Source organism: Temnothorax nylanderi, unplaced genomic scaffold (genome assembly GCF_030848795.1).
Source record: "Temnothorax nylanderi isolate EJ_2023f unplaced genomic scaffold, tnyl_v1.0 TNYL_tig0010_pilon, whole genome shotgun sequence".
Lineage (NCBI taxonomy): Eukaryota > Metazoa > Arthropoda > Insecta > Hymenoptera > Formicidae > Temnothorax > Temnothorax nylanderi.
In genome coordinates this window covers 1,158,957-1,184,782 of record NW_027249072.1, presented here as the reverse complement: position 1 = coordinate 1,184,782, position 25,826 = coordinate 1,158,957, and the positions used below count along the sequence as shown (strand labels likewise).

Genomic DNA, 25,826 nt, shown 5'->3' with positions numbered 1-25,826 from the left:
ATGTCCACACATAATCGCTAGAGATAAATATAGTTGCTGAATATATTGGTTTGTAAATTTGTAGATTACCTATTATAATCGTAGATATAATAAATTGTTATAATCTGAAACCTATATGTTATTATCTTGTTATACTTTTTGCATAGCGACAGTCCGCCAGATGTTCATTTCGGACAATTTTATTCGTAGCATCAATAATTAGACATAGAAATTTTTAATTTAATTCAATTACAATTCTGTAAACGTAAATGCACAATGAAAGTTATTAATTAAAACATGTACTTTTAGATATTTGATTGTATATTTTTGATTGTATAATTTCAAAGATTTAAAATAAGAACAGAGAAGATGCATCAAGAAGTGTCAATAAATACGATCTCACAAGTAAATTCAACTTACACTTACAGTAATTCAATTAATTTAATTTTTACTAATTGTAAGTTCTTTTAAATATAATAATATAATGATATCTTATACACAAGTACAGCGGAGAGAAAGAAACAGAATTAATCAGTTCGGTACAAATTAAGTACAAGAGGTTAGTGAACGATTATTGACAATATTAAACTATAGTCAATGTTTAAATTTATATTTAATAAAGTATTCAATCTTGTCATTGTAATTATTAGCTGAATTATATAAATATATAGTATATATTTAAGTTAAAGAATATATTATTGATCACACATCTTGCGTGATTAGAAAGCAGTACTAACAGCGTATCTATTGTACTGCGCATTCCAATAATTTGATCAGATTCTGCTTAGCGATAACAATGGTCAAGTTCCTAATGCATGTTAATTATACCTGCACCATGGGAATTCAGTTATCACGATCGCAATCATATCACGCGCTTTATTGGAGCTTCCACGGCTCGCCATAAATGAAGTTATATATATGAATAATACTAAAAGTATTTATTTACGATAGGAAAGAGAGAAAGAGAGAGATATAGAGACAAAGTGCAAATCGAAAAATCTCTTCATATTTAATTTAGATTAAATTAATTTCTACGTAAACCTTCTTGAGACTTATCGCGATTGAATGATCCCACGTCACAGCTCATCCGGCGCACAGTATTATAGATTGTTATTATAATTATATACAAAATCTGTCAGTCTTGTATTTCAATTATAGAATGATCCGCTTTTTACTGCTTCCCTCTCTTGATTAATTTTTCCTTTTCCGAAGTTTCTCTCTTGAATTAACGAGGAAGTAGCGTGCGACTTGACGTTACAAGTATCCTTCCTCTCTCTCTCTCTCTCTCTCTCTCTCTCTTTTTTCTAACATTTGTTACATCGTATTTAACGATAGCTACGTGTTTCTCGAAACAGCGATAGCTCGTATTCAGCTTCGGCTATCTCGTTAGGCGTCTATTATAGCAAGTTGGCGTGAGTTGGTACAACTTCGGACCGGAACACCCTGTAAACCCCCGGCGAGGGGTGTACTCTCGTTAGCGACATCGAAGATTATTCGACGCATTCAGGGCCCGCACGTTCCACGCGAATCCGGCTTTCCAGTTTAAAAGCTGGAGCTTGGCGCTCTTTTTGAGAGGATGCGGCATTTCGGTGGGAAACGTCTAAACGCCGATTGCAACGTAGCCCGGAGCCTGATCGTTACTTTTATTTTTACGCCGCTATTTTGCGACAGTTTATTGCTACGAACCTTTGCCCGTCCGCGCAATCGCCGGCGCACCAAATTTCGGGAAATTTAAGAGAAAAGCGAACGATCGTGAAAATAATCGCGCCTGTTTCCAATTTTTTTTGTGGTTTGCAATCTTTTCAGCAGAACGTGCGTAAGATAAAGAAAAACAATTAAAAACTGTAAATAATAAATTATTAAATTATTAATTATATTGACTTTATTAAACGCTACAAATCTATTTTTCCGTTTTTTAAAAGATTTACAATTGTTTGAAACGACATATGGACGTCAATAATTAATTGCATGATTGCAGATCTAAAATACAATTAATAAACAAATAAATTATTTGATAATATTCGCCGTACTAAATTCCCCAATTTATTGTTTAGTTACACGTTGCAGGCATTTTACGTTCCATTGTTTATAGCTTCCTAAAACCATTGATTCCCAATATATATATAAATAAGTTGTTATTGCAGCGCGTGCAATTTTAGTTTCTCCGCTAAACTCGTGTCAATCCTTTTAGCAGATTTAAACCATTACTCGTCACATCGCGGAAGGCAATTGTTCGAGCTTCGATAGCGATTTTCGACGTGCTATTTCGAAACGCGTCCATTTCGACGGAAAACGTTCGCCATTAGCGCTCTCATGACGGTGGCATTTTGATCGTTACTTTGTTTTTCGAATGTGCGTGGGTATCTATGTGTGTACGTGTACGTGTGTGTTTGTATGTGTGAATGCTATGGCGACATTGACCGATTTTATCAAACCGTCGCGATAAAAGCGAATCGACATACAGGGAGAGTCTCGCCGTAATCGCGGGCGATGATCGAATCTGCTAACCGTAATGTACGCTCCAGATTTCGATCTTGCCGTTTTACCGCAAGCTGGACGCAGCTTAACTTAGCGATAAGACATAAGCCGATATACTTATGTATAATGTTCGCTACCTGAGTCGCAGACCAATGGCAGTTAGACAATCGTTCCCAGAAAGCGATTTTATTACGAAAACCGGGAAGTTGTGAAGCGCGTTAGAAAATTTCCCCTTTCGATTTCAAGTTAAGTGTAATGATAATTTAATATGTAATATAATAGTTTACGTTTAGTTTATAGTTAGTTTAATTTCATTTAATTAGTTTAATTCGTTGGTTAATTTAAGTTGTTTTAATCTAAGCTGTATTTATCTCAATTTTTTAAATCCTAATTTAAATATTGTATCGTTATTTAATATGTAATATGATGACCATGACAAATTAATGTCCGATATGTAATACGAAGATATTGATTAATGAAACAATTGTCATCAATAATAAAAAGTAAATATATCCTAATGCATATATTGTATTGCATATTATATTGTAATAAAAAATGTATGAAATAAAAAAATTCTTCGTTTAAACGGTTTAGTCTTTCTAATGCCCTTTTTCATCAACGTCGTTTATCTTGAACTTTACATTAGTTCAACTCACTCTTTGTCTCTTTCTAACAGTCTCCCTTAGAAACAGACAAAGAGTAAATTGAACTAAGGTTCAAGTTAAACGACGTTGGTGAAAACGAGCATAAAAGATATTTTTCAATTCCTGATTAATGAATGATAATAGATCCATGATGACTATACAAACATTCAAAGATAGTATTACATATTATATAACAAATTCTATAAAATATTCCATAAAATATAATATTATTTATTTTATTAGTACATTTTTGTCATTTTTCGTGGTTTGATTCTATAAAATATTTTATATCTTTTATGGAATACTTCTTGCGCATTAAAAAGTGCGTAAAAATCTTTGGGATCACACTTGGATTATGCGATTGAAGCATGCGTGAAAATTTAAAACTCACCTCATTGGGATCTTCTTTTGCTAATTGACGCACAAAGACACGGAATTCCATGTCATATGACATGTAATTATTATTGACAAGTGCATCAAGTTTCCACCAACCCTGATAAGTGGTATTCACTTTCATACTAACACCACATTGGCCGAAGAGTTCAAAATCGTTTCGTTTCTCTGTTAGTAAATTTATCGTCTTCATCTAAATTCGGTACATATATACATATACGACCGATAAAAATAAATTCAATTAGGTACATTAAATGTATTAATATTCATCGGAGAATAATAACACATTATTTTAAACTGAGAGTATCCAAAATGTGTTGTACAATATTCTTGTATATTTGAAAAATTATCTTGTGTAATACGCAACAGCAAAAATAAAATGTAATGTTTTAAAATATAACACATATTTCCTATTTATTTGATTGTTATCATAAACTGTTATGACTCACTTAATATAATATAAAATATAAAATAACAGGTTAAGGCTCTCGAAACAACAAACACGCAAAAAACAGGCAAATGAGAGCCAAAAACGCCGATTACATGGCGACAAAATTAACTAAATTTAATTCCGAAGAAACTCATACATGCATACGTTTCGGTCCTTCGCTTTAGTTAATTTTGTCGCCATGTAATCGGCGTTTTTGGCTCTCATTTGCCCGTTTTTTGCGTGTTGGTTGATAAAATATAAAATTCATCCTTTAGAAATTTAAATAAAAAAGTTAATAAATTTTTTATATCGATGAACTTGTAACCACCGAAGTTCCAAATATTTAAACATTGTTAAAATCGAAATTTTTTGTGATGATATGATTGGAAAGAGAATTTAATTTAATCGTAAACATTAAATTTCTTTCTCTCTCTAATTTCAGATATTAATATTTAAAATCAGCAATCATCCACTTGACCAATCAAACTTTATAAAAAATAAACGCGGTAATAAACGCAACGATAACATCAATTGATAGAAGGTATAAACATCTGGTTTGCGCTAAAAGTTGTCTTATTTTAACGATATATTTTGCAGTCTCAAAAAATTGTTATAATTTTCTTACAATAATATTTTTAAGCTTTAGATTTTATCTTGGAATTTTAACTACGTATGAGAATATTAAACAGAAATGACACGTTTATTTCGAACTTAATTATTAATCTGCCGCATCTTCCTATCTTACGTTTTTATTAACATACCTTAGGTCCTGTTAGATAACATGCCATAAGATTCTCATAATTCTCGAGGTGTTTCGCATATACGTACTGTCCATCGTACACGTCGATGTATCTGAAAGGTGTTCTGTTCTGGAATATATATAGATCATGTATCCTCGATGTACAAAGTTTCTTGTATCAGCGATCGTTACACTCAATTTTCTCTCTTTTTCAATATAACAGATAGATTATAGACGTAGAACCGATAAAACTGATCGTATGGTGTTGCTCGCGGCGACCAATTCTACGAAACTTTCTCGCGTTGGTCACATCCAGGCGAAAACAAAATCAGATTGAACTGGATTGAACTGGACGGCGCAGCGTAAGATTTACCTGATTGTATAGTTTATACAGGAATACTTTCGGACTAATATCATCATTGAGTAAATCAACGTCCTCTTCATTCTTTTCACTCTTTTTCACGATATACGCCGTCACCTTCCACGCACCCGCGTGACTGTCATTAGCTTTGTTAATGCGAATCGAGCACGTTTTGTCATCGATGCTTTCGATGTCATCTCTAATTTGATATCTGGGCATGTACTCCAACTTTTCGCCCCGATTAGTCTCGAGGATGCATCTTGATGCATTTCCGACCGATTCCGCTTTCAGCGTTACCGCGGAATCCAGCGTGAAGTTCACATTATTCTCTGCAAGTATATCATTTCGATGTATTTCGATTAGCACGTTGCCCGCAGCGATGCGCGACGAGATTCACTCAGGCACTCCTCTCGTCGATCACCGCAGTCGAAAACCGGGAACGGTTTCGGCGGAAACGGATCCGATCTCTCGTTTTTTGCTCGTCGAGGAAAAACGCGACGCTCGATAAATTCCGAAACAAACGAAAGGTGGGATGCAGGCAGGGGAGGATTGCCGTGTGCAGGGATGGGAAGACCGCGCTAGTGAGAAGGGGGAGAGTGAAAGAGAAGAGAGACGGGGTTGTGTCGAGGGTGGCCGTGGCCCTACAGGGAAAGGGTGGAACCGCGGAAGAACCATAAATCTAACGATTTACCCGTTACGCCGCGGACGTGGCGCCCGATCAGAAGAAGGAGCACGAAAACGATGAAGCGCGTCATGCTGTCCAAATAAGCGATAACTTGTGGCGACCGATCGACGGACTGATTTCTTTTATACGGCGATAATATATTGACGATTAAGTGCAATCGGTATCATCACGCGCGTCTCTGACGCAGCGTCACCTGATTTCTTTCTAAACTTTCGAGTACCTAGATTACTTTCGTTTACGTCATACTTCATATTTTTTTATCAACTTCCGAAACAATAAGATTTTTCGCTGTGCAAAATAAATGGTACAAATGTTTATCAGAGTTATATATTTTTATCTAGCGGAATTTATCGCGCATGTTTACGTTTTGTTACAAAAATGCGGCATTATTTAGCAAATAAACGTTATAAAAGTGCAAGCTTAATCGGGAGTTCCGTGATGCGCGAATTATTATTACGTATCGCGAAACGAAGGGACGAATATTTTGATACGAGCTAGTAATCAAATTATCTGCCATCTTCCATACTAATAAATTGTTATGCCGAGTGTTATCTCAGGATGTATTGATGTTGTTCAAAGTTGCGGAAAGAAATATCTCCATTTGAATTCCCTAAGTCCGATACGAATATCGATTTATCTCTGTGATTCTCGATTTTCATATTCTTATCGTGCACGTGAGGATATCATTTCCTTGCTAGCAAGAAATCGGGATTTATATTACGCAGATTATCACAATAACATCACCCTAATCTTTGTAACTATTTTATATATTTTTATTGACCTTCTGCAAAAAATATTGTACGTAAATTATCTCTTCCATATCGTTAACGCTGTTAAGACTGCAACAGTAATATCTAATAATAATAATTTATAATATTAAATTGTACGAAAATTATCATATAAAAGTTATTTGAAAAGAAATTATATTACGTCAAAATAATTCTTATCTTTCTAGTAAAATATATTAGGTATCTTTTAAATATGAATTAATATTAAGATAGAAAAATCTTTTATTGTGTGAATTTTATATACGTCTTAAGACATATAATACTCTTTTACTTTTGATTTTATATATTGTCAGATGCATTTGTAAAGTTTAATGTAGGGTATATAAGAAGTAATTTAAGAAGAGGACGCTTGTTCGCATAAATGCTACTTTAAATTTCAACGTTTCTACGATTTATCAAAGAAATGATCCACTTAGGTTACAACGGATTACGGTAGTTTATAGCGGCATCCGCTGGATTTGGCGTAACTAAAAGCGTACCAGTAAATTTTGGTAAGAGATGAAGAGTCGCTATTCTTGAATCCCTGAATTAAATGAACGATAGCAAATATGAGTAAAAGTACCTCGACTTTTATATTTCTGTAAGCCGATTGGATTCGCGTATATATATACTAATTGGTATAGCTTTATAAAGTCAATTAATTTAGTTATTTTTATGTAAAACGTGTATAAATATATACATACCGTCCATTTGCGTTTATGTGAAAAAGTGTTTGGAATTTATAAACTTATCTATCATATCATTTTATATTATTTGTACTAACAATAAGATCAACGCATTAGATTCCGTGAATTATTTTATCGATGGGATTACATACAATTCTGAATTATGGGAAAGGAACATCTGTGTGAGATTTTAATGCAGTAAACTATCGAAATCACATCGAATCACGTCGTACAATACGGTTACGCATTTGCAACTATCGAGATTCCCAGATTCGTTTCTTCGGTCTGCGCAAAGGAATGAGAACGACCGGATTACGTTTTGTTCACGACGGGGGAATCGGAGTTCTTCGCGACGCGCGACGCACGGTCCCGAAAGGACTTCGCGGCCCCGCGAAGTCGGAAAAGCCCATTTCGATGGTCCCTTGTGCCATCAGGCAATCCCATTTGAGATTAGACGCAGGCGTGAATTGTGTTACCGCGGAGTTTGAGCGGATCAAAGGCAAATTCCCGGTTGGGATGCATACGTACGTAATTGATATGCCTGATGGGGGTTTCCAAGTCGGATAGTCAATTACCATAATCTCGTTGCGGGGAGTGAGAGCGAACGGTAGAAGCAGGGAGTAAATACAAGAGAGCGAGAGAGATGGAGAGAGAGAGAGAGGGGGGGGGGAGGAGGAACAGAGAAAGAGGGAGAGAGAGAGAGAAAGGAAGAGAGAAAAGCGGGCGGAGGGACCGTTATGGTGCGGCCGCGCCGATTCCGTGTGCATCGCGATTGTATACACTGGGGATGACGGCAATTCGATTTCGCTCAAAACGAAAGAAGAATCCCCGCGCCTCGTGTATACTACGGTCCCGGCGCTTATTAGATTCCGCTGACAGTATATCCCGCATATGGCACATCCTGCCTGCGCCGCGTTTCTCTTTCAATTAGCCGCCAGGTACTCGCGGCGTTAATCTTGCTTGGTGATTGCGTGCCACGCAGTCGGTATATACGGCTACCCGCAAAGCGAACAGGCTCATCACGCCCGGTGGATTTTCCGTGGCACGACTGAAGAAATGTTTCACGACCACGACAAGATCGGTGAATGAAGCGATCCGCACGTTCAAACGGAGTTGTTCGGCCTTCGGCGAAGTGAGTTATCGATTACTTGAAATGTATTCAGAAATGTAGGATCATAAACATGATTGTTCTGATGTTATACAATTTCTAAACTGTATAAGATAGAAACGTCGTTATTAAAAAAAAAAATGCTTCTTACTCAGTCCAGCTCCAGAAAACTTTTATGACAAATTTCGATCAATTTTTTGTGTTATATCAAGAAATCACTAGAATATGTGATAATTCTGTTCGTTGATAAAACAAATCAGACTATCAACTTTGACACCGGCAAAAACATTATAAATAACGACTATATTTATATACGTAAAAAAAAAAACCGATCGTCGTCTGGTTATTTTATGATCGAGTGCACAAGTATTTATAGCGTATTTCCTATATACTATAACTCTCCAATATGCGTTTGTTTCTGCCATTCTATAAATAATCGTTGTCACCGATAGCCAACGTTGATTTACGACTAAATTGCTCGGTACTTCCTACATGGCCATTTTTTATAATCATATAGGAAAAAAAAAAACAGAGATCATGAACCACGCTGCGTTACTATCGAAGAATCGAAAAACCATCTTTAATGCTTTCAAGAATACTTCAAATAAAAGATATTTATAGTTATGTCTTTATATCTAATAAAATAGTAAATATTTACAGATTATAAAACAAAAAAAATAAAAGAGCCTTTCAAAAACTTAATTAAATAGACTTATATAATGTAAAAAAGTACTTGTTCAAAATACTTGTTAAAAAAAGTTCTTTCAAAGATTAATTAATTTCTTTATTTACGCCTTTCGCTAACAAATAATGCCAACTTATAAGTGCAGTTTCCTATATCTTATCTACATGTACAATGTTCTATTAACGTCAACTCATATCCATTTTTAACTATCCACTATCATCTTCAATTTAGCATCCGTTACTAGAAGCTCAATGAAGCCAGCTATTAATAAGAGTATAAATTATTTTGATCTCGTTCTCTGATCATTCAATCCACTCCATATTACGCTAATTGAAATGTAATTCCGGCAAAAGTGACAAGTTAATGGACGATGCGCTTAAAAAAAAAAAAAGAATGTACACCATTTCGCCGACGTTCCACCGTCCCATTTTCGTTCGCGCGATACTTTCTTTCATTGATGCATGCAGCTCGATTAGTCGCGTTAAATACGAGCGGCCATTTATCAAGCAGCAAAAAGGGGGAAGAGATGCATAATAGAGACGTTACCTTCCGTGCCATATGCTGTCCGTGTACAATAAGCGCGCGCGAGTGCGGTTAAATGGTTACGGCGTGCAATATGCCGAGAAACGCGACGAATAGCCGGGAAAACGGTTCTCGCGATAGACGCAGTTTATATTTACAATGGCACAATGCACTTCTGCGCCCACGAGCACAGGGGTGTGATCGCACCGTTTGCGAGTGTCCAGCAAAAACGAGCAGGTTTCGGAGGGTTGACGGCTCAGGATCACGATTTTACGAGGGAAGATAATTCTGCGAATCTCGATTTGAGCTCAAATCTTTCTCTCTCTCCCAGATATCTTTAAAAAATTTAAAATAAACTTCTAAATCTTTTATTTAATTATAGATTTGTTTTCTGCTTATGTAAGATGTAAATGTCCCAAATTTAAAAATTCCCAAAATTAAAAACAGATTCTAAAATTATATAAATATAGATATTAGAAATAAATATCCCTAAATATTCTTGAATTGATGCTACATAAAAGAAGTATAGTATATTGACGTGTATACTTTGAAAATATAATTATTCTGAAGTGCATTACGATATTAATCGCGTTAATTCCGTGTAAGTATAATTTTCTGCAAATCAATTTAGCTTGGAAATATTTCTCTTCATTTATTTTTAAGTATTACTTCACAAGCGTTAGAAAATATTTTTATTCGAGCGATATTATACCTATATGAAAAAACTGTAGCAACCGTTAAATTTCCAACCCGATAATATTTTTAAAATAAAACGAGTAATAAATTCGTGAACATTGCTGGTGTTTGCAGTGTATTTGTATAATGTGTATATACAATAACGCGCACGTTGCTTGTAGATTCATAAATGTCAAGTGACATTTCAGATAGTAATCAGCGAGCATCACTATTGTGATTGGATGACGTTACGCAATGCCACGTGAAATCCAATTCGGCGTTGTCTCGCGTCAAATGAGTTACATACACGTTTTATCGTAATTCCCGGTAAAACGGCGCGCTCGCGGATTTTTCAATATGCAAATGCGCGAGAATGTAGTTCAACCAGGCAGAAATGCATTCCCTGAAAATGGAAAGTCGCGGGGTATTACATAGCACCAGGTAAAAATAATGTCAACGCTTCGCGCGCGTAATTGTTACGCATAACAAAAATATATATACATACATATATATATATATTGGCCTTAGTCGCGATTACGATACTGCAGAATAAATTTGCAGGTATAATGAGATGAAAACGTTTACAGGAAAATATATCGAGTTGTAAATTTGGAAATAAAAGTTAACAATTTTCTCGTGCACGTACAATATTTTTATATCTACTTGGTATCGGAATTGTTTTTATTTTCGCGTAGCATTAAGGCTGCGTTCGGGGAGCGCGCTATTAGTGCTATTTGCTTATTCTATCCTTGTTTTACACCTGATAAGCGATAAAGATAGAATGATGCAATAGCGCTAATAGCGCGCTTCCCGAACGCAGCCTAAGAGTTAAACGATGTAATTCTTATATTTTAACTTACCCGAGAATTGTTTACAGTTTAGGTGTAGCGCTTTAGATGTAATTAAACAATTTCGGGACGGCATCTGATTTTACCGCACACGACGAAGAAACTAACGTCTCCTTATGCTACTGTTGTACCCTATGTATATTACTAGTTTTAGTAGACAGCGAATGTGTATTTAATAACTTGATTAGATATCGTTTAGTCTCCTAAACTGCACAAATTCAAAACCTATATTACAAATATATATATTTGATTAAAGAAAATTTGTATAATAAAAATAAAGTTTAAAATATTCATATTATTAAGATAATCAATAATAAATAGATCAAGAAATATATTATAGAAAATAGCAGACATTTGCAAATCAGAGTTTTAGTCAATTGGGATATTTGGGAATTATTCCTACGAAGAGTATAATTTAAAATTGTACTATATGCGTAGGGAACATTGATTATACCTTACGGCCATTGTGTAATTAACTAATAATAAACATGATGTAATTCATTACGAAAGGTTCTAATTTTCGTTGAATGTTTTCGTAATTTTAACCATTATTTTTGCTCAGTTCACATTCACATATATTCGTTGGTAACGATTCAGATTGCCAAGTCGTCTCGTATTAATTAAACGTGTTATCAAATTAACGCGACGTTAACGAATATGTGATGATTTAATTAAATCATTTATAATTAAATATATGAGATGCGATAATGAGACGAATCACCGAATAAAAATCGATGCTATTTGTAATTAAATCGCGTATGCATCCATGTATCGGTATCGTCGTGGAAAATTACGCGGAATAATAATGCGTAGGAAATGCACGCGGTAAGAATAATACGTGTTAGGGCCCGGACACACACTTTTTCGTAACAGTAACAGTACGGCCGTACGTTCCCGAATCGAGCAACGCGATTGGTCGAAATCCTACTGTTACTGTTACGAAAAAGTGTGTGTGGCCAGCTTTAATGCGCTCTGTTATCAGTTGGGATACTTATCATATATACCTTTACAATAAAAAAACAGGAAATAGGAAATGAATTAACGTAAAGTAAAATAAAACAAAATATATAAAAGGATGTGCGTCATTATCTATCAAATCTAAGGCAAATTTGTATTGTCAGCTGATTATACAAATAAATAAATTATATTGTCACGCGATATAATTAATTGATATCTAATATTTATCTTCTCTTGAAGACATGTCATAATAAAATTTATAAATCGTGTCAACCGTCAATTAAATAAAGAATCACATTCTAATTGTTCTTTTCTACTATTTTTCTACTATTCAGTACATCAAATACTAACATAAACGTCGAGTATTTCAAATATAAGGAATACAACTTAATTTGGCATCTATTGTGCGAATATTGCATATTAATCACTATGGCTATAGTCTTATATAAATCAAATAAAAATCAAATGTTTTTCGATTCATCCCTTAGTAAACAATATATAGACTCAAACATATGGATCTCTAATCTCAGATTGCAATGCCGCCATGAAATAATCCGCAGCGATTTCAAATGCAAATACGAGGGAGATCGAAAGAGAAAAAAATAACATCCGGTAAGAGGCGACGAGAGATTACTCGAGATTATGGCAATGACGAACTCGCGCGCGAATGCGGTGCGGGAGATACAACGGGGATGAACGACGAGAGCTCTCTCTTTCTCGTGAGTGCTTCAGATGCTACATAAATTAATTGTGCGGCCTCGCGGCCGCATGTTGCGATCTCAAGTGGGTTCGCAAGATTAGACAGAAGGGGCGGGGCAGAGAACGGGGGGGCTTCGGTTTTTGTTGGATTTGCACAACAATGCCCGGATCAGCGCGGCATGTGCGAGAACTTACCGCCCGGCGTGAGAGAGAGAGAGAGAGAGAGAAGGAGGGTAGAGAGAGAAAGAAAGAAAGAAAAAGCCATGAGAGCTTCGAGGGATCCTTAATCCGCGGACCGCTCTCCAATTTAATACAATTTCCTGTCCTCTTTCCGTCACGCCGATGGGGACCAGACGTCCGCGGCCGCGCACTATAACCGTCGAGTTGACCCCCGTTTGATCGGCGACCCTTTTTTTTTCCCCGCTCACCATCCGCCTCATGCCGCGGATCGTTACCACGATGATGTATTTATTGGTAATTTCCCGACGTGGAAAATCTGGTCGACGAGATGTGTGGAACTGTAGGAAATCGAACGGACGGATTCTGTGTGCGCGGAAGCGTAATTTCGAAAGCGAGGAAATATTTCATCGAGTTTCGAGTGAAGGGGATTTAATTACTTCGTGATACCGACCGTTTCTTAAATGGTTCTTGTTACTGATAGCGAAGTTAAATACAGGAGAAATCATCTTCGAAAAATCATATAAGAGTCCATCACATTAAGTAGAGCTTTAAAAAATAATGCATCATAATCATTAAATTGCTATATCATAATTTTATATTACAATTATCTATAATTTAGATAAATTAGAATAATTATATAAAATATTAATAATTGCTACAACTTTTCCGAAAACATCGATTTCTATCTTTCGATATGTAATGTACTTCTCGCAATATGCACATCAGAGCGAGCAGTGATACATTTTTAGGATACCTCGAGGTATTGTGAAATGTCTGCAAGATTCCAAATAAAGTACATACTGTGCCGGCATTTTTCCGACGCGTATATTTATGCTCGCTGGAGAAAAGAGCGGGAAAAGGGGAGAGAGAAAGAGAGCGAGAGAGAGAACTGCGTCTGGCTACCGCCTTTGAATCATTTCGTCGTCGTTGTAGGTACTTTAACTGAGAACGAAGCGAAATACTTGGCCAAGTATCTACATGACAAGTACGTCTGCCCTGTAACGGAAATTCTGCTCTCGGAACTTATGGAAGCGGTGGCGAAACGAAGCGTGCACTCTCCATTTCTCCTCAACCGCGCGCCACCATCCCTCCCGCTCCCGTCATCGCGAATACCGCGGGGAAAGTTTTGGATGTGAATAAACTTTTATTTCTTGCCCGCGGGCGAACTTTGCCGAATCGTATATCTTTGCAAAGTGTCTGCTAAATACGACGTAGCTCGTTCCTTTTGTACCGCAACGAGCTCCATGTCATAGGTCGCGAATATAGACCGTTTTAATTCGAAGCGAAGTTATACTGAGCTATATATAAATTTGCCCTGGCCCGAAAAGAACCTGATTGCTCCGAATCGCGTCGAGCGTGATCTTACTGCTACTCTTATACGGAACGCTAATATTTATTTAAAAAGGAATAATATGTGTGCTAAAGACAAAGCTCTTTTTTTCTGTAGAAACGTGTATTGCCGAATGAATATTTATCATGAAGGAAGAAATTGATTCATTACAAAACGGGATGTTAATTATTACTCTACAATTATGAAAGCACACACTGTTCATTATTTTATTTAAGCCTTAATTTTAACAGAATGTTGTTCACTCTTATAGTTTTGCTCGTTTTCAAATTAATGTCTGTTAACAGTTAAAGTCTGTTTTAGTTGAAGATAAAATTTAAAATCTAAAATTTACAAACTTTAGATTAGTGATAAAATTATATATGAGTGTAAGCGCGCTAATTATCATGGTATATTAAACGCGAATTTGTCAGATAAGGCTGATCGTCTTTAGATTCAGAACGAGGTTAAACGATGTCTCTTACATAAGAGTCTCTTTAAAGGAGAATTTATCGTCTTCGCAGGTTGCATCATAGAACTGCGATAGTTTTTAACTACTTTTCGCGACGGAGCAAATCAATATGGTCCAGATAAGAGCTCGTGGAGTCCTTGTTAAGATCATCCGGGTTAAACCTCTGATTTATCGACGAGAGAGTTACGCGTGAGAATCCCGAAGCTCTTGAAAATCTCTCAGGATACCTCTGCCGATTTCCATTTTTATTACACCGTATCCGCGGCGTATCTACATCCTTCAAAGAATCGACGGTGCTAATTTGCAAGCAGATAACTCAGGGTTACGACCGTGAACTTACCAAGAAGGACAAGGAGGAAGTTCGAATCTCTATACGGCGCTCCGAGAGAAAAAAAAATGTTAGTTTTATTTAACTGTGTTTATTAAAATTAAAATTCTAATATCTAAGGTATCTGAAATCTGATATTCATATAACGTTAGAAAAATGAAACAGAGATTGATAGATTAATGATTTAATAACTATTAAAGAAAAATGGAAAATACTAATAAAATATTTTATAAAAATAAATAATTATACAATTCTGTTTTTTTATTCATCGCTGTTCTATTCCTACTCGTATTTTCTTTAGAAAACTTTCATTTTTATAGAAATCATAATTGCTAATATCAAAGTGAACATTCAGTTAGCAACATTTTCAGAGATTTACGAGTCGTTGAGAAAGAGGCAAAAGCTTAAAAGAAAGAGAGACAGAGAGAGAGAGAGAGGGGGGGAGGGAGGGAAGAAGGCAGGTAGGGAAAAAAAGAGAGAAACGCGTGATTGCGGTGCCGTTGTGCGGCCAAATCAAATTTAAAAGAATGACTCGTACACTTGTTTCACGGGTGGAACAATGGCCTTTTGAACACACTTCCCTCGAGGACCTTTCAAGGCGTTTGCTGACATTACGCTGCACTGTCGACGGCACAATGGAGAATTGTGCCGCCGCGACCGCTGCGAAGTAGCACGTTCTCCACGGTTCGGAAGTATCGGGGAATTGAAATAGGTGGAAGACAACTGTTGCTCCTCGCAACCTTAGAGACGAGGCTAAACCTAATTTGGCTCCTTCCCGAAATTCTCAGCCTAGCAATTTTCTGTCAGTCTTTCGTCTTCGCGCGCGTTTTCTCCACTCATCCCGTATAATTATTATCGCGAACGAGAAGTACTGCCGATCGGCTGCCCTTCGAATATAGACATGTGCATATTTTCAATATGCGTATTTTTCGAATGCTCTTTAAAAAAAAAAGTAATCTTTGTGATGGAGCTATCAATTCAAATTCCGTAATCGTCGCAATATAATAAAACGTTCTGTGTAATGCCACATCACCGTAGATATTGCTTTCATTATCTTTTCCATGATATTCTTGCGCTTTGTATATATCTTTCATATATCTTGCTCATTTCCAACTTTCAACGAGATATACCGATTTAAATTCATGATATGCTGAGTAAAACATTCCTAATATTATCTTTGCTCTTATTTCCCGAGTCACGCCGGAGTCTTAACATTGACTCGCTCTTCCCTTCATCGTCACTTCGTTCCTTAACGCGTTCCTGCGCTATTTTTACAAGAGCATTGTCCCGAGGGCGCGTATCCCTGTCGTGCAACGCTAACGTTTGTTACTCGGAAGGTTGCGCCCGCGGCCGCAATCAAGCCTGCCACCACGAAGCACGATTTAGCGTGTTATTACGAATACCCCGGACTTACAGAAAAGTGACTCACGCGGCTCTAATTTATCGTTATTCCTCGTGCGTTTGCGAGGGGGGCAATCAATAACGATTAAGACCACGAGAGAAAGTGGGCCGATTACGCCCCAAAAACTGTCGATTTAGATCACCGGCGCGGCGGTTCCTACGTCGCTCGAGTTAAATGTTTCACAGTCGCGCGGCACTCTAGTCATTATTTTAATTGTTGCGAGAGAGCGTTGCTCTAGGGCCCTTAATTACAGCGTCCGTTGCGGAAATTAAAGTGATTCCACTTGCCTGCTGGCGTCCACACTTAAAGAAACAACCGCTCTTCTCTCGCCGTTCGATGTCTGTTTCTCTTTTTGCGCCCCGGTCCGAGCAAGGTGAGAAGCAATGGTTCGGTCAGTCTGGCGATTAGAGCACCGACGAGAGACGTACAAATTGCTAACCCGTTACCGACATTCGCGAGGCCCACGCTCATCAGCTTTATTGTTAACGCCGATGAGACCTAAATGATGGCCGGTGACGGGCACGTATTCCGAGGAAACCGATAGAAATAAAAACGGATGCCGCCTAAATCCTTGCCGGTGACAAATTTTCTCTTCGCAATTTAACGAACGTGTCAGATGATCCTTTTAAAGGTACATAGGTTTTTTTGAAACCTACTTCATTGCGAAATCCCGATATTGGAAAAATGGATAACGTCGACTCACTCAACCTGACGATATTGGACAAGTGCAGTCACTTTAAATTAGGATAAGTTAAAATAAATAGACGTTATCTAAAGGATACCGTTGCATCCGAAGAACATCTTCTTCCTTCTCGAAATGTCAATAATCGCTAAAATCCATTGAAAGAATTAAATTAGGTAGTGAATCATTTTTCCGCTTGCTCAGTTGCAAGCTGTAGAATTTTGTTAGCTATTGTTAGCAACTGTCTACGTGCCAATTAATTTCGACGTTTTGGTATTCGGGTAATATACATATATACAATATTTTTTACGACGTTTGACACACATTGTTTGCCCTTTCATCTTCCGCTATCAAGTGTGACGTGGCGATTTATTCGTTAGCGTGTAGCGCTAGATCTAAACGAGGCGTGAAAGATGCCAATGATATTTGTAGAAAAAGCTTTGAGAAAAGCTATCTAATTACTCAGAAGTCTAACTATGATTATAATAAACTAACAATTATTAAACTATATTCTTTAAGATATTGTCTTGCTTCTGCTATTATAGATGTTTCGAAGCTTTTTCAAGGCTAATCTTAAGTAACTTAAGTATAAACTTAAGTATAAAAGTGTTGTGACAATTAAATCATAAAAATTACTATTCTCTTTTGTGTCTTCATGTCAGTTTTGCAGCCAGTCACGCAAGATAAAGGATCGCATCGATGTACACGATGCATTTTCACGTCGACGCGCGCCACTGCATGCACGTCGGGGATGCGGATGCAATGCTTTTCACGATCGCGTGCAAGTTTTTGTTTCTGCCGAACGGTGCGCGTCGCGAACGTGACGAAAAGGCATGTAGATGGGTCGGTAGCGACGACTGCGTGTCGCGATTCTTGAGAACAAAATTAAAAGCGTCGCTTCGATATTGATAATTTTGAGATTGAGAGAATGAAACTCCAATAGTCCGACTTTTCCTGATTTTAGAATCATCAACCACACACCTTTTGTATGATTATTACCAGTTTTTAAAAAATCATTTTACATATTGCGCGCGAGAATATCGACGCCATCACTACGGTTGGTGCAGGGATTTAACGAAACGACGCGTCGGTACGTCAAAGGCCGCCACTGACGTTTCGCCTGTTGCGCGAAGTCGGCGCTTTTCATTCAATTATTCGCAATTACTGAGAAGGCAGTCCGCTTCCTCGCGTTCGTTACCATTTTGGTAATTGCCGTTACCGAGAAAATAGCTGCGAAACGAATCGCACTTGTGCGCGTATATAAAAAAATACAAAAAAGTATTCTTCACATTGCGAGAGAACCATGATTATTACGTTTGTTTAATGAAACTTGGGCTAGAAAAGATATTCAAACAAATATTTTTTCAATATTTGATATTACGTGGATTGCAGATTACGTTTGCCAAAAAAATATTTAACGTGAGATTGTACGTCAAAGTAATCTCCATCTGTTTCCCGTTAATGCAATCATTACTTCAAATATCAAAATATCGAAAATTATCTTGGAAAAAAATTATGTAAAGCAATTTATATTATATTTATATTTGTATGCTAAGAGCTCTTTATAAATTTTAAAAGAATAAAATAAACGACTTGAGTGTACATACATGATAAAATATATCTAGGACGATGATGATTGTGAGAGGAATCATCAACGATTTGCTATTTTGGCATGATGACTGTTAGCGTGAGAGTTCATTCAAATGGCGAGTAATATGTTCTTTGACACGGCACATCAAATCTGATCCAGGCTGGCGCGCTATCGCGTTCTTTAGCCGTCCGCGCGATTATGCTAACGCGCGTTCTCAGCACACAGCATTTTTTACTCTTTCATCTGGCGCTTTTAATCATCCCAGGGGCCAAGTAATAGACGAAGGCACGGAAAGATCGCCTCTCAAAAGCAAATGGATGCAGGATCCGGCGCTGCGCGGCGGCGGTGGCCTCCAGGAGCGCAATATCGTTTAACCAGTTTAGACATTATTTATTCATTTCCATAGTGCGGGGGTCGATGCACGTTCCGTTTTGATAGAGATTCCCTCCCGGAGAGAGAAACGGGCGAGTTGCACGAATAAAGTGAAAGATCGATCTTTTACGATCCCCCCGATTTCGAGCCGTTTAACATAAATTAGACTAAATTGCAGCGCCGATAAAAGCGACGCAATCATCGGAAAAATTTCTGCTGTGATATAAAACATTATTTTTACACGCTTTAACATTTTTTTATCGTTATTAAATCGTAATTTCGAATAATTACTCTACGATGGTTATTTGGTGTATAATATTATAGACGGTGTGTGAGCTGTGTGTGTGATATCTCCAAAAATATTGAAATGGAGAGATTATACCTTTACTATTGTTATCACTATTATATTCTTTAACATACGTTCTTTAAAAAATTTTGTAGTATTTCGGCAAGACCTGTCATCCTAAAATAATGCAATGCAATAAATCTATGCTATTATATTGGCCACGATCAATATGGTTTGAACCTCTCGTTCTCATCATCGCGGTAAAAATCCATGAATATAACACTGCTGATCGACGTGTAGAAAAACGCGACGTGCGGAGTATTGAATTAATTTGCAGAGTAATTCCGTCATCGCGATGTCGCGTGAAATCACGGCATGATTGACGGACGTATTTCCGCGTCCCTCAACGCAATGGATTAGCTATTAAATTCGGCCCGTCTGCAAGAAGCAGTTACTAGAAAACGGGTCGAACGTCGGCTCGCATTGAAAATATGCTCTGACTTTTTATTCGCTTTACATCAGACTTTCGACACGAAGACCTTGTCAATTTTCTCCTAATTGTATGTCACTTTCAATAAACTCGACGCGACGAGGAAATAGCGAGAAGATATAACAGCGCGTCGTAAACACCTGACTAATCAAATTAATATTTATTTTGACATGCATATATTGCATATATGTAAAAGGAATGACTTGATACTTTCGGAAAACACCAAGTTGAACAATTTGGACCGTTCTCGTTTCTCATTTCATGCAGAACTTGTTTTGCAGAAGCTTGTTTCAGACTTCGTATATAAACGAGGTAATAAAAGCTTTGTTGATAGCCGCCGCTAATAGTACGGATAAGAACGATATTAATTTTGTCGTTTTAACAGAATCATGATGCACTGAACTTAAACAGTGGTGGAAACGCCTAAAGATACGATTGTGTTTTATGCAGCTTACGTGCGAGATAGCGGAGACCCGATAATCCCCCGGTCCCGCTTAAATCAGGGCCCTTTTAATCCCACCGGATACCCGAATTGGAAACTCGGATTGAATACAAATTCCGCGCTGTTACCGTCTTACATTTATATAAGTGAAATGCTTGCTTGATATAATTCAGCTTTTGAAATCAACTTATTTTAATAAGCACATCCTGTTTCTGTAAACTTTGAAACGTGAAATGGAAAAGTTTAAAGCAGTATAACGTAACAGTATATAACAAAAATTTATTATTATACCAAGTCTATCTATAAGCTCACGTAACTGGTATTGCGGATCTTGTGATACAAATAAAGTTACAAAATCGTTAATAAAATGATAATGACGTATTAATAATAAAAAATTTACATCACCAGGTAAGAAAAGTCATGTTTTATTCATTTGGTACAGAAGTCTTCAAAAATATACGTGAATCTATGGATTGATGTTAAATAGTTATTATTATTCTGAAGCTATGTTTCAGTGTTGCAAATGAAGAAGTATATATACCTACTATGATTAGAAAGGTCGAGCTGTGAAAGGGTTAAAACTCTATCAGATACTGATAAGGTACTCCAAAGATGTGTGTTCCAAGCGTTCAGTACCTCGAGAATATTAGTGCGGCGTTGCGCTCTCGTATCTCCGTCGGGAAATTTCGTATCGTCGAGTTGCCCACTGACGCGGGTCCGACGTCTCGTGTAATTCGCAGGGCCATATATTTCACGGACGGTGGGTCCGCTCTTACGTAGAGCACGGTGCGGCACTTAGACCCTCGACGATTTCAATAAATTATCAAAACAACGTCTCGGGCCCGCGTTCTCGCATTAGCGTGAGAAGGGATAAACGCAGCGGACGAGCTTAAAGCGGCAATTTGCCGGTCCTCGCACCATCTGTCAAAAGGCACGACGTGTATTATCGAGCTTGGGGCCATTATACTCAAGAGAGGGAGAAACAGAGAGAGATCGAAGAGAAAGCTGGAGAGAGATCCACAGAGTGAGAGAATAAGAGAGACAGAAAAAGAGAGAGAGAGAGAGAGAGCCGTTGGTCAAACTCAGATCGCGGCTCATCACCCTCGATCAACGAGAGATTCTCTCTCTAATTGCTTAAAAATTACACGCCACTTTGGCCCCGATCCACCGCTCGTTTAAGATGTTGACGTTTCCGCTGTCTCGCATGATTCAACCTAACTCGCGAGTCCCGGATTTTTGATCGATGAAAATTATGTCGGTCCGCAGCTGCTATCCGTTCGATTCTAATCCTGTACGAAACTGATATAATTTCGCTGGGCTCGATTTTCACTACCAGATATACGAAGAAAATGCATGATAAGACGAGATGTATTTTCTTATTCATCCAATCTTTTAACATTCTTTATATATTTATAGCATCAAAATGGGAACAGAGTTATAAGGGTTTCGGTCGTCGATGATTAAATGCAATAATGATTAGCATAGAGCATATGCTGGATTAATTTGCACTTTGATGATATGATAAATAATCAGCTTTGCAAACTATCAGTCTTATGAATATGATTATAGAATTTGAGAGACTCCAAAATGTATAAAGATAAATGAAAATGATATTTCGATTATACTCAATTTAGCGAAAGACCAAATGTATATATAGGAAGAAGATTTATAGACAATATTACATAAATAAGTACATAAATATCTAAATCTAAAGAAAAGAAGAATTCTGCATAAAAGTGTAATAACCAAGTGTATAGGCCGGTATTCATAGTCAGATCTTATATTTAAGATTGTCTTAAGTTTATCTTTAGATGCTGTACGACTGTCGTTTCATTGGCTACGGAGTATCTAAAGATGTACCTAAGACGATCTTATATATAAGATCTGACTATGAATACCGGCCATAGTATTAATAAATAAAGAAAGAGAACTCGGGGAAATATTTCACAAATATAAAATTATCACTACTTTTTAGGTTTCTTAAATACAAAGAATAGTTTGTTGTGTACGAAATTATATAAGAAAATATATGATATGATAAATAATCTTAAATTATTACCACTGTACATTATAAACAATTGTAATAAAACATCTAATATATCGAATATTTTCTCAGCAGTTTGTATCGTACTTATAAACCTAAATTCTGAAATTTACTAATTTAGCGAGATAAATTTTGGTGGATTATTTTCGACTCATAAATCTTGCGAGTTGCGCCAAGCTGCTGAAGGTTGAGATATTACGACGGCTTTACCTGCGGTTTCTCTCTAATTGCGCAAAATTACACGCCGGCTCGTCCTTAATTATCTTCTTATTAAACTTCCAGTCGTTATTATCTTTGTTCTGTATGTGCTCAATCGTGGGGAATTTTTAATGTACTCGCGGCGAAATATAGACCATTCGCCAGTTATTGTGAGGTCGATCACATTATAGCCTCGTCTGCACGAAGACAATTGTGTCTTTGCATCTGTCTAGTAATCTTATAATTTTCGAATATATAGAAACTTAAAAAAAATATTTTACTAAATTTGTTAATAAAATTACATATAGAAGGGCTGGAAACGTATTCAGAGAATTTAATTGATTTTTGTTTAATAAGAAAAAGTAAATGCAATATTCTAGGATTATATTATTCAATTCAGAGAAACTTACGCAAAGAGCAATATCTCTGTATGCAATCCGTGTCTGTGTATGCGCGCACGCTTGTGAAAAGGCAAAATCGATAAAATACTCGGGCAAATGGTGGAAATGTGCTGAAGATCGTGTTCGTTCGATCTCGATCTAACATTTGCGAATTACGTGAAAAGCCAAATCGCAGGAACTGCTCGGGATATATCTCCATTCGGAGCTACGGATAAAGGTCAAACTTGAATTTGCCTGTATTCAAGGAACGTAATTCAAACGTCCACGAGGGCCTTCATCTACACCCTTGCACCTTTTCAACCGTCTGAGCTATGTATGCGACTTAAGTATGCTGAGGATCGACACACACATACACACACACACGTGCGCGTGTAAATGCGTATGTACGTGCTTTACATCGCGGTATACGTAGACTGCGACGATCGATGCAGCCGTCAGTTTTTTAACGGCTGCTGTGCTGTTGAAATCGCGAAATTGTGCATATTATGCCAATGCAGTTACTCACACGTATCTGAATTTGATTGGCAATATTAATATTTTCGGAATGGAAAATGTAGATGTACATTTTGCATTTTATTAATATATGACCAGTGAATTTCGCTTTTTAGTATTTTCGTTACATATCATTTGCTAGCAATATTTTTATAATGGCGTGTGAGAGAAAAAGAGAGAGAGAGAGAGAGAGAGAGAGAGAGAGAGAGAGAGAGAGAGAGAGAGAGAGAGAGAGAGAGAGAGAGAGAGAGAGAGAGAGAGAGAGAGAGAGAGAGGGAGGGAGAACAGTCATTTTTATTTCCAATAATTCAGAATCTAGAAGAATTATAAAATTATCAATTATACTTTCTGAAAATTGATTCTACTGCACCAAAGAAAAACTTTTCGGAGTTAATTTAATTTACCAGAATAGAACGTCTTACGACAGAACGACAATCTTGCATTTCGTTGCATTTCTTAGCAATTGTGTTCTTATCTAGGACAATGTATGCAGAATAGAACGTCTTACCATCATTAGAATTCCGAAAGAACTAATCTCGATTAAATAGATAGCCGCAGGAGGAAGGTATCGTATCGCATTCACGTCATTATCACAATTACCTCGATTGACTTTATATCTGAAGCCGCCTTAGCGCGTTCTCTACGTCACGAGGTATACACGCGAGTCCGCCTCCGGGCGGATCGCGGACCGGCTGCGGAACGGAACGGAACGGAGCGGTCTCCACGGTCGTTTTACGGGAATTAATGAGCGGGCCTTTGCGGGCCGATATAATGGTCTCTTTCGGTAAGCCCGCCCGTTCGTCGAGATGCGCGGGATCTAAACAAGGACAAAGAGCCGCGGGTGGTAGAACGCCGCTCGACGGGAGGCATCTCGACCGCCTGGAGCCCGCAATCTCTATCTATCTCTCTCTCTTTCTCTCTCTGTTACGGATAGAAATAGATATACGTGTATGTATATATATGTACTCCAACCTCATCAAGGTTCGCTCCACGGCCCGTCCTCCGGCCGACCGTCGAAGGGTCGCGCCGCCTCCGGGGCGACTCGACCGATCGATCGATCCCGTAATTAAGAGATCGCGACCTACAAAAAGCTTCTAATTGTGCTCCTTCCTTCGCGTACTAAGGGAGATTTCCATTACCGTGGGACAAGGGCGAAAAGGAGGCGAGCCAAAAGTGGAGAACGACGTGAATAGATACTGTCAGTTTACGTTACTTTTCCAGCGTTAGTCGATTTTTCTTCTTATAATACCAGCACTTTTATACCAGAACGTATGCCATGTTTGCACTTTTAATGCTTCTATTTCTCTCTTTTAGAAAAGAGAGAGATGCTTTCATTATTTATACCAACGCGCTCTAGCTATAACTTCCGTTTATTGATGTTTAGAATATTTGCTTTATTCGAACGATGCAAACATATATTATGAGTCCTGCTGGGGTCCAATGGATCCTCTTATGGTTCTTTATGATTAATAGATGTTATTCTATAAAACGTCCGTGCGTGTGTGCGGTCAAGAGCAAGGAATTACGAGATTCTATATATCGATATATCGCTCAATAATTTTCAAAGTCCCATGAAGCGGTCGCGTAAAATTACCGCAGCGGTTCGAAGGATTAATTAATTACAGTGATTGGTCAGGGCACTCTCTCTCCCCCTCTCTCTGTCTCTAATTTATCCGGTTGCACTACGACCACACGTATCGGCTTTAGAGTCGCTTGAAGTGTCGGCGCCATATTGCAAGAATTCACCCGGAACTCAAGCAAGAAGCGATACAGGGCGCGCTGTGGCGAAATTAACGATTACCCCGGGCTTAAAACACTTCGCCGCTTTTCTATCGACGCTGCTTTCGACCAATGCAACGTGTGTTACATCGTCACACGCGCATGCACGTGTACGTGTGTGCGTGTGTTGCGCAACCAACACCCGTGCCTCCCCATTTCGTTCAATTATTCCAATGGCTTTCGAGGCTTCTCGCGGAACACACGTCGCTCGTAACGGAGATGGAATTTTATGGGATACATACGGATACACGCGCGAGTCGGCGGATGTGTAAGTGGATTTATACAGCACGCTATACGCGTGCGCGCACACGTGTATACCTATTCCGGATAACGTAGTCGTGTAATACGACTCGGCTGCACCGATACGCGTCTCGAGAGACATTAAAAACTATAAGGGAGTATAATTCTGTCCTCGGCCGCAGGTGTATTTTTATTGATATCGATGTGCAGGTAGCCAGGTGTGTTTTTCAGCGCGAAAAAGTTGAGAGGTAAATGGACGTTACGTATATCCGTGCTTTTATCAAATGACAACTCTCGCCATAAATCCAGGAATACGTAAATTATATGAGAATTATTGCTCTTTTAGAAACGCGCGTTTAGCGAACATCGCATTATCAATCACTCTTGTAACGAGCGAATTTTTGTCGCGTGTAGAAAATATATCCATGGAAAAACGTTAGCTCT

General features: G+C 37.7%; 1 protein-coding gene across 1 annotated transcript in view; it reads right to left on the bottom strand.

The window, feature by feature from the left end:
- LOC139787479 (uncharacterized) overlaps nt 1–25,826 on the bottom strand; it is a gene marked incomplete at its 5' end in the record, with an annotated part of 62,472 nt that overhangs the window by 7,874 nt on the left and 28,772 nt on the right. The window contains 3 exons of the mRNA XM_071726580.1: nt 3,493–3,687; nt 4,686–4,793; nt 5,037–5,353. Coding sequence (XP_071582681.1) covers nt 3,493–3,687; nt 4,686–4,793; nt 5,037–5,353 — 620 coding nt within the window. The remainder of the gene's footprint in view (nt 1–3,492; nt 3,688–4,685; nt 4,794–5,036; nt 5,354–25,826) is intronic.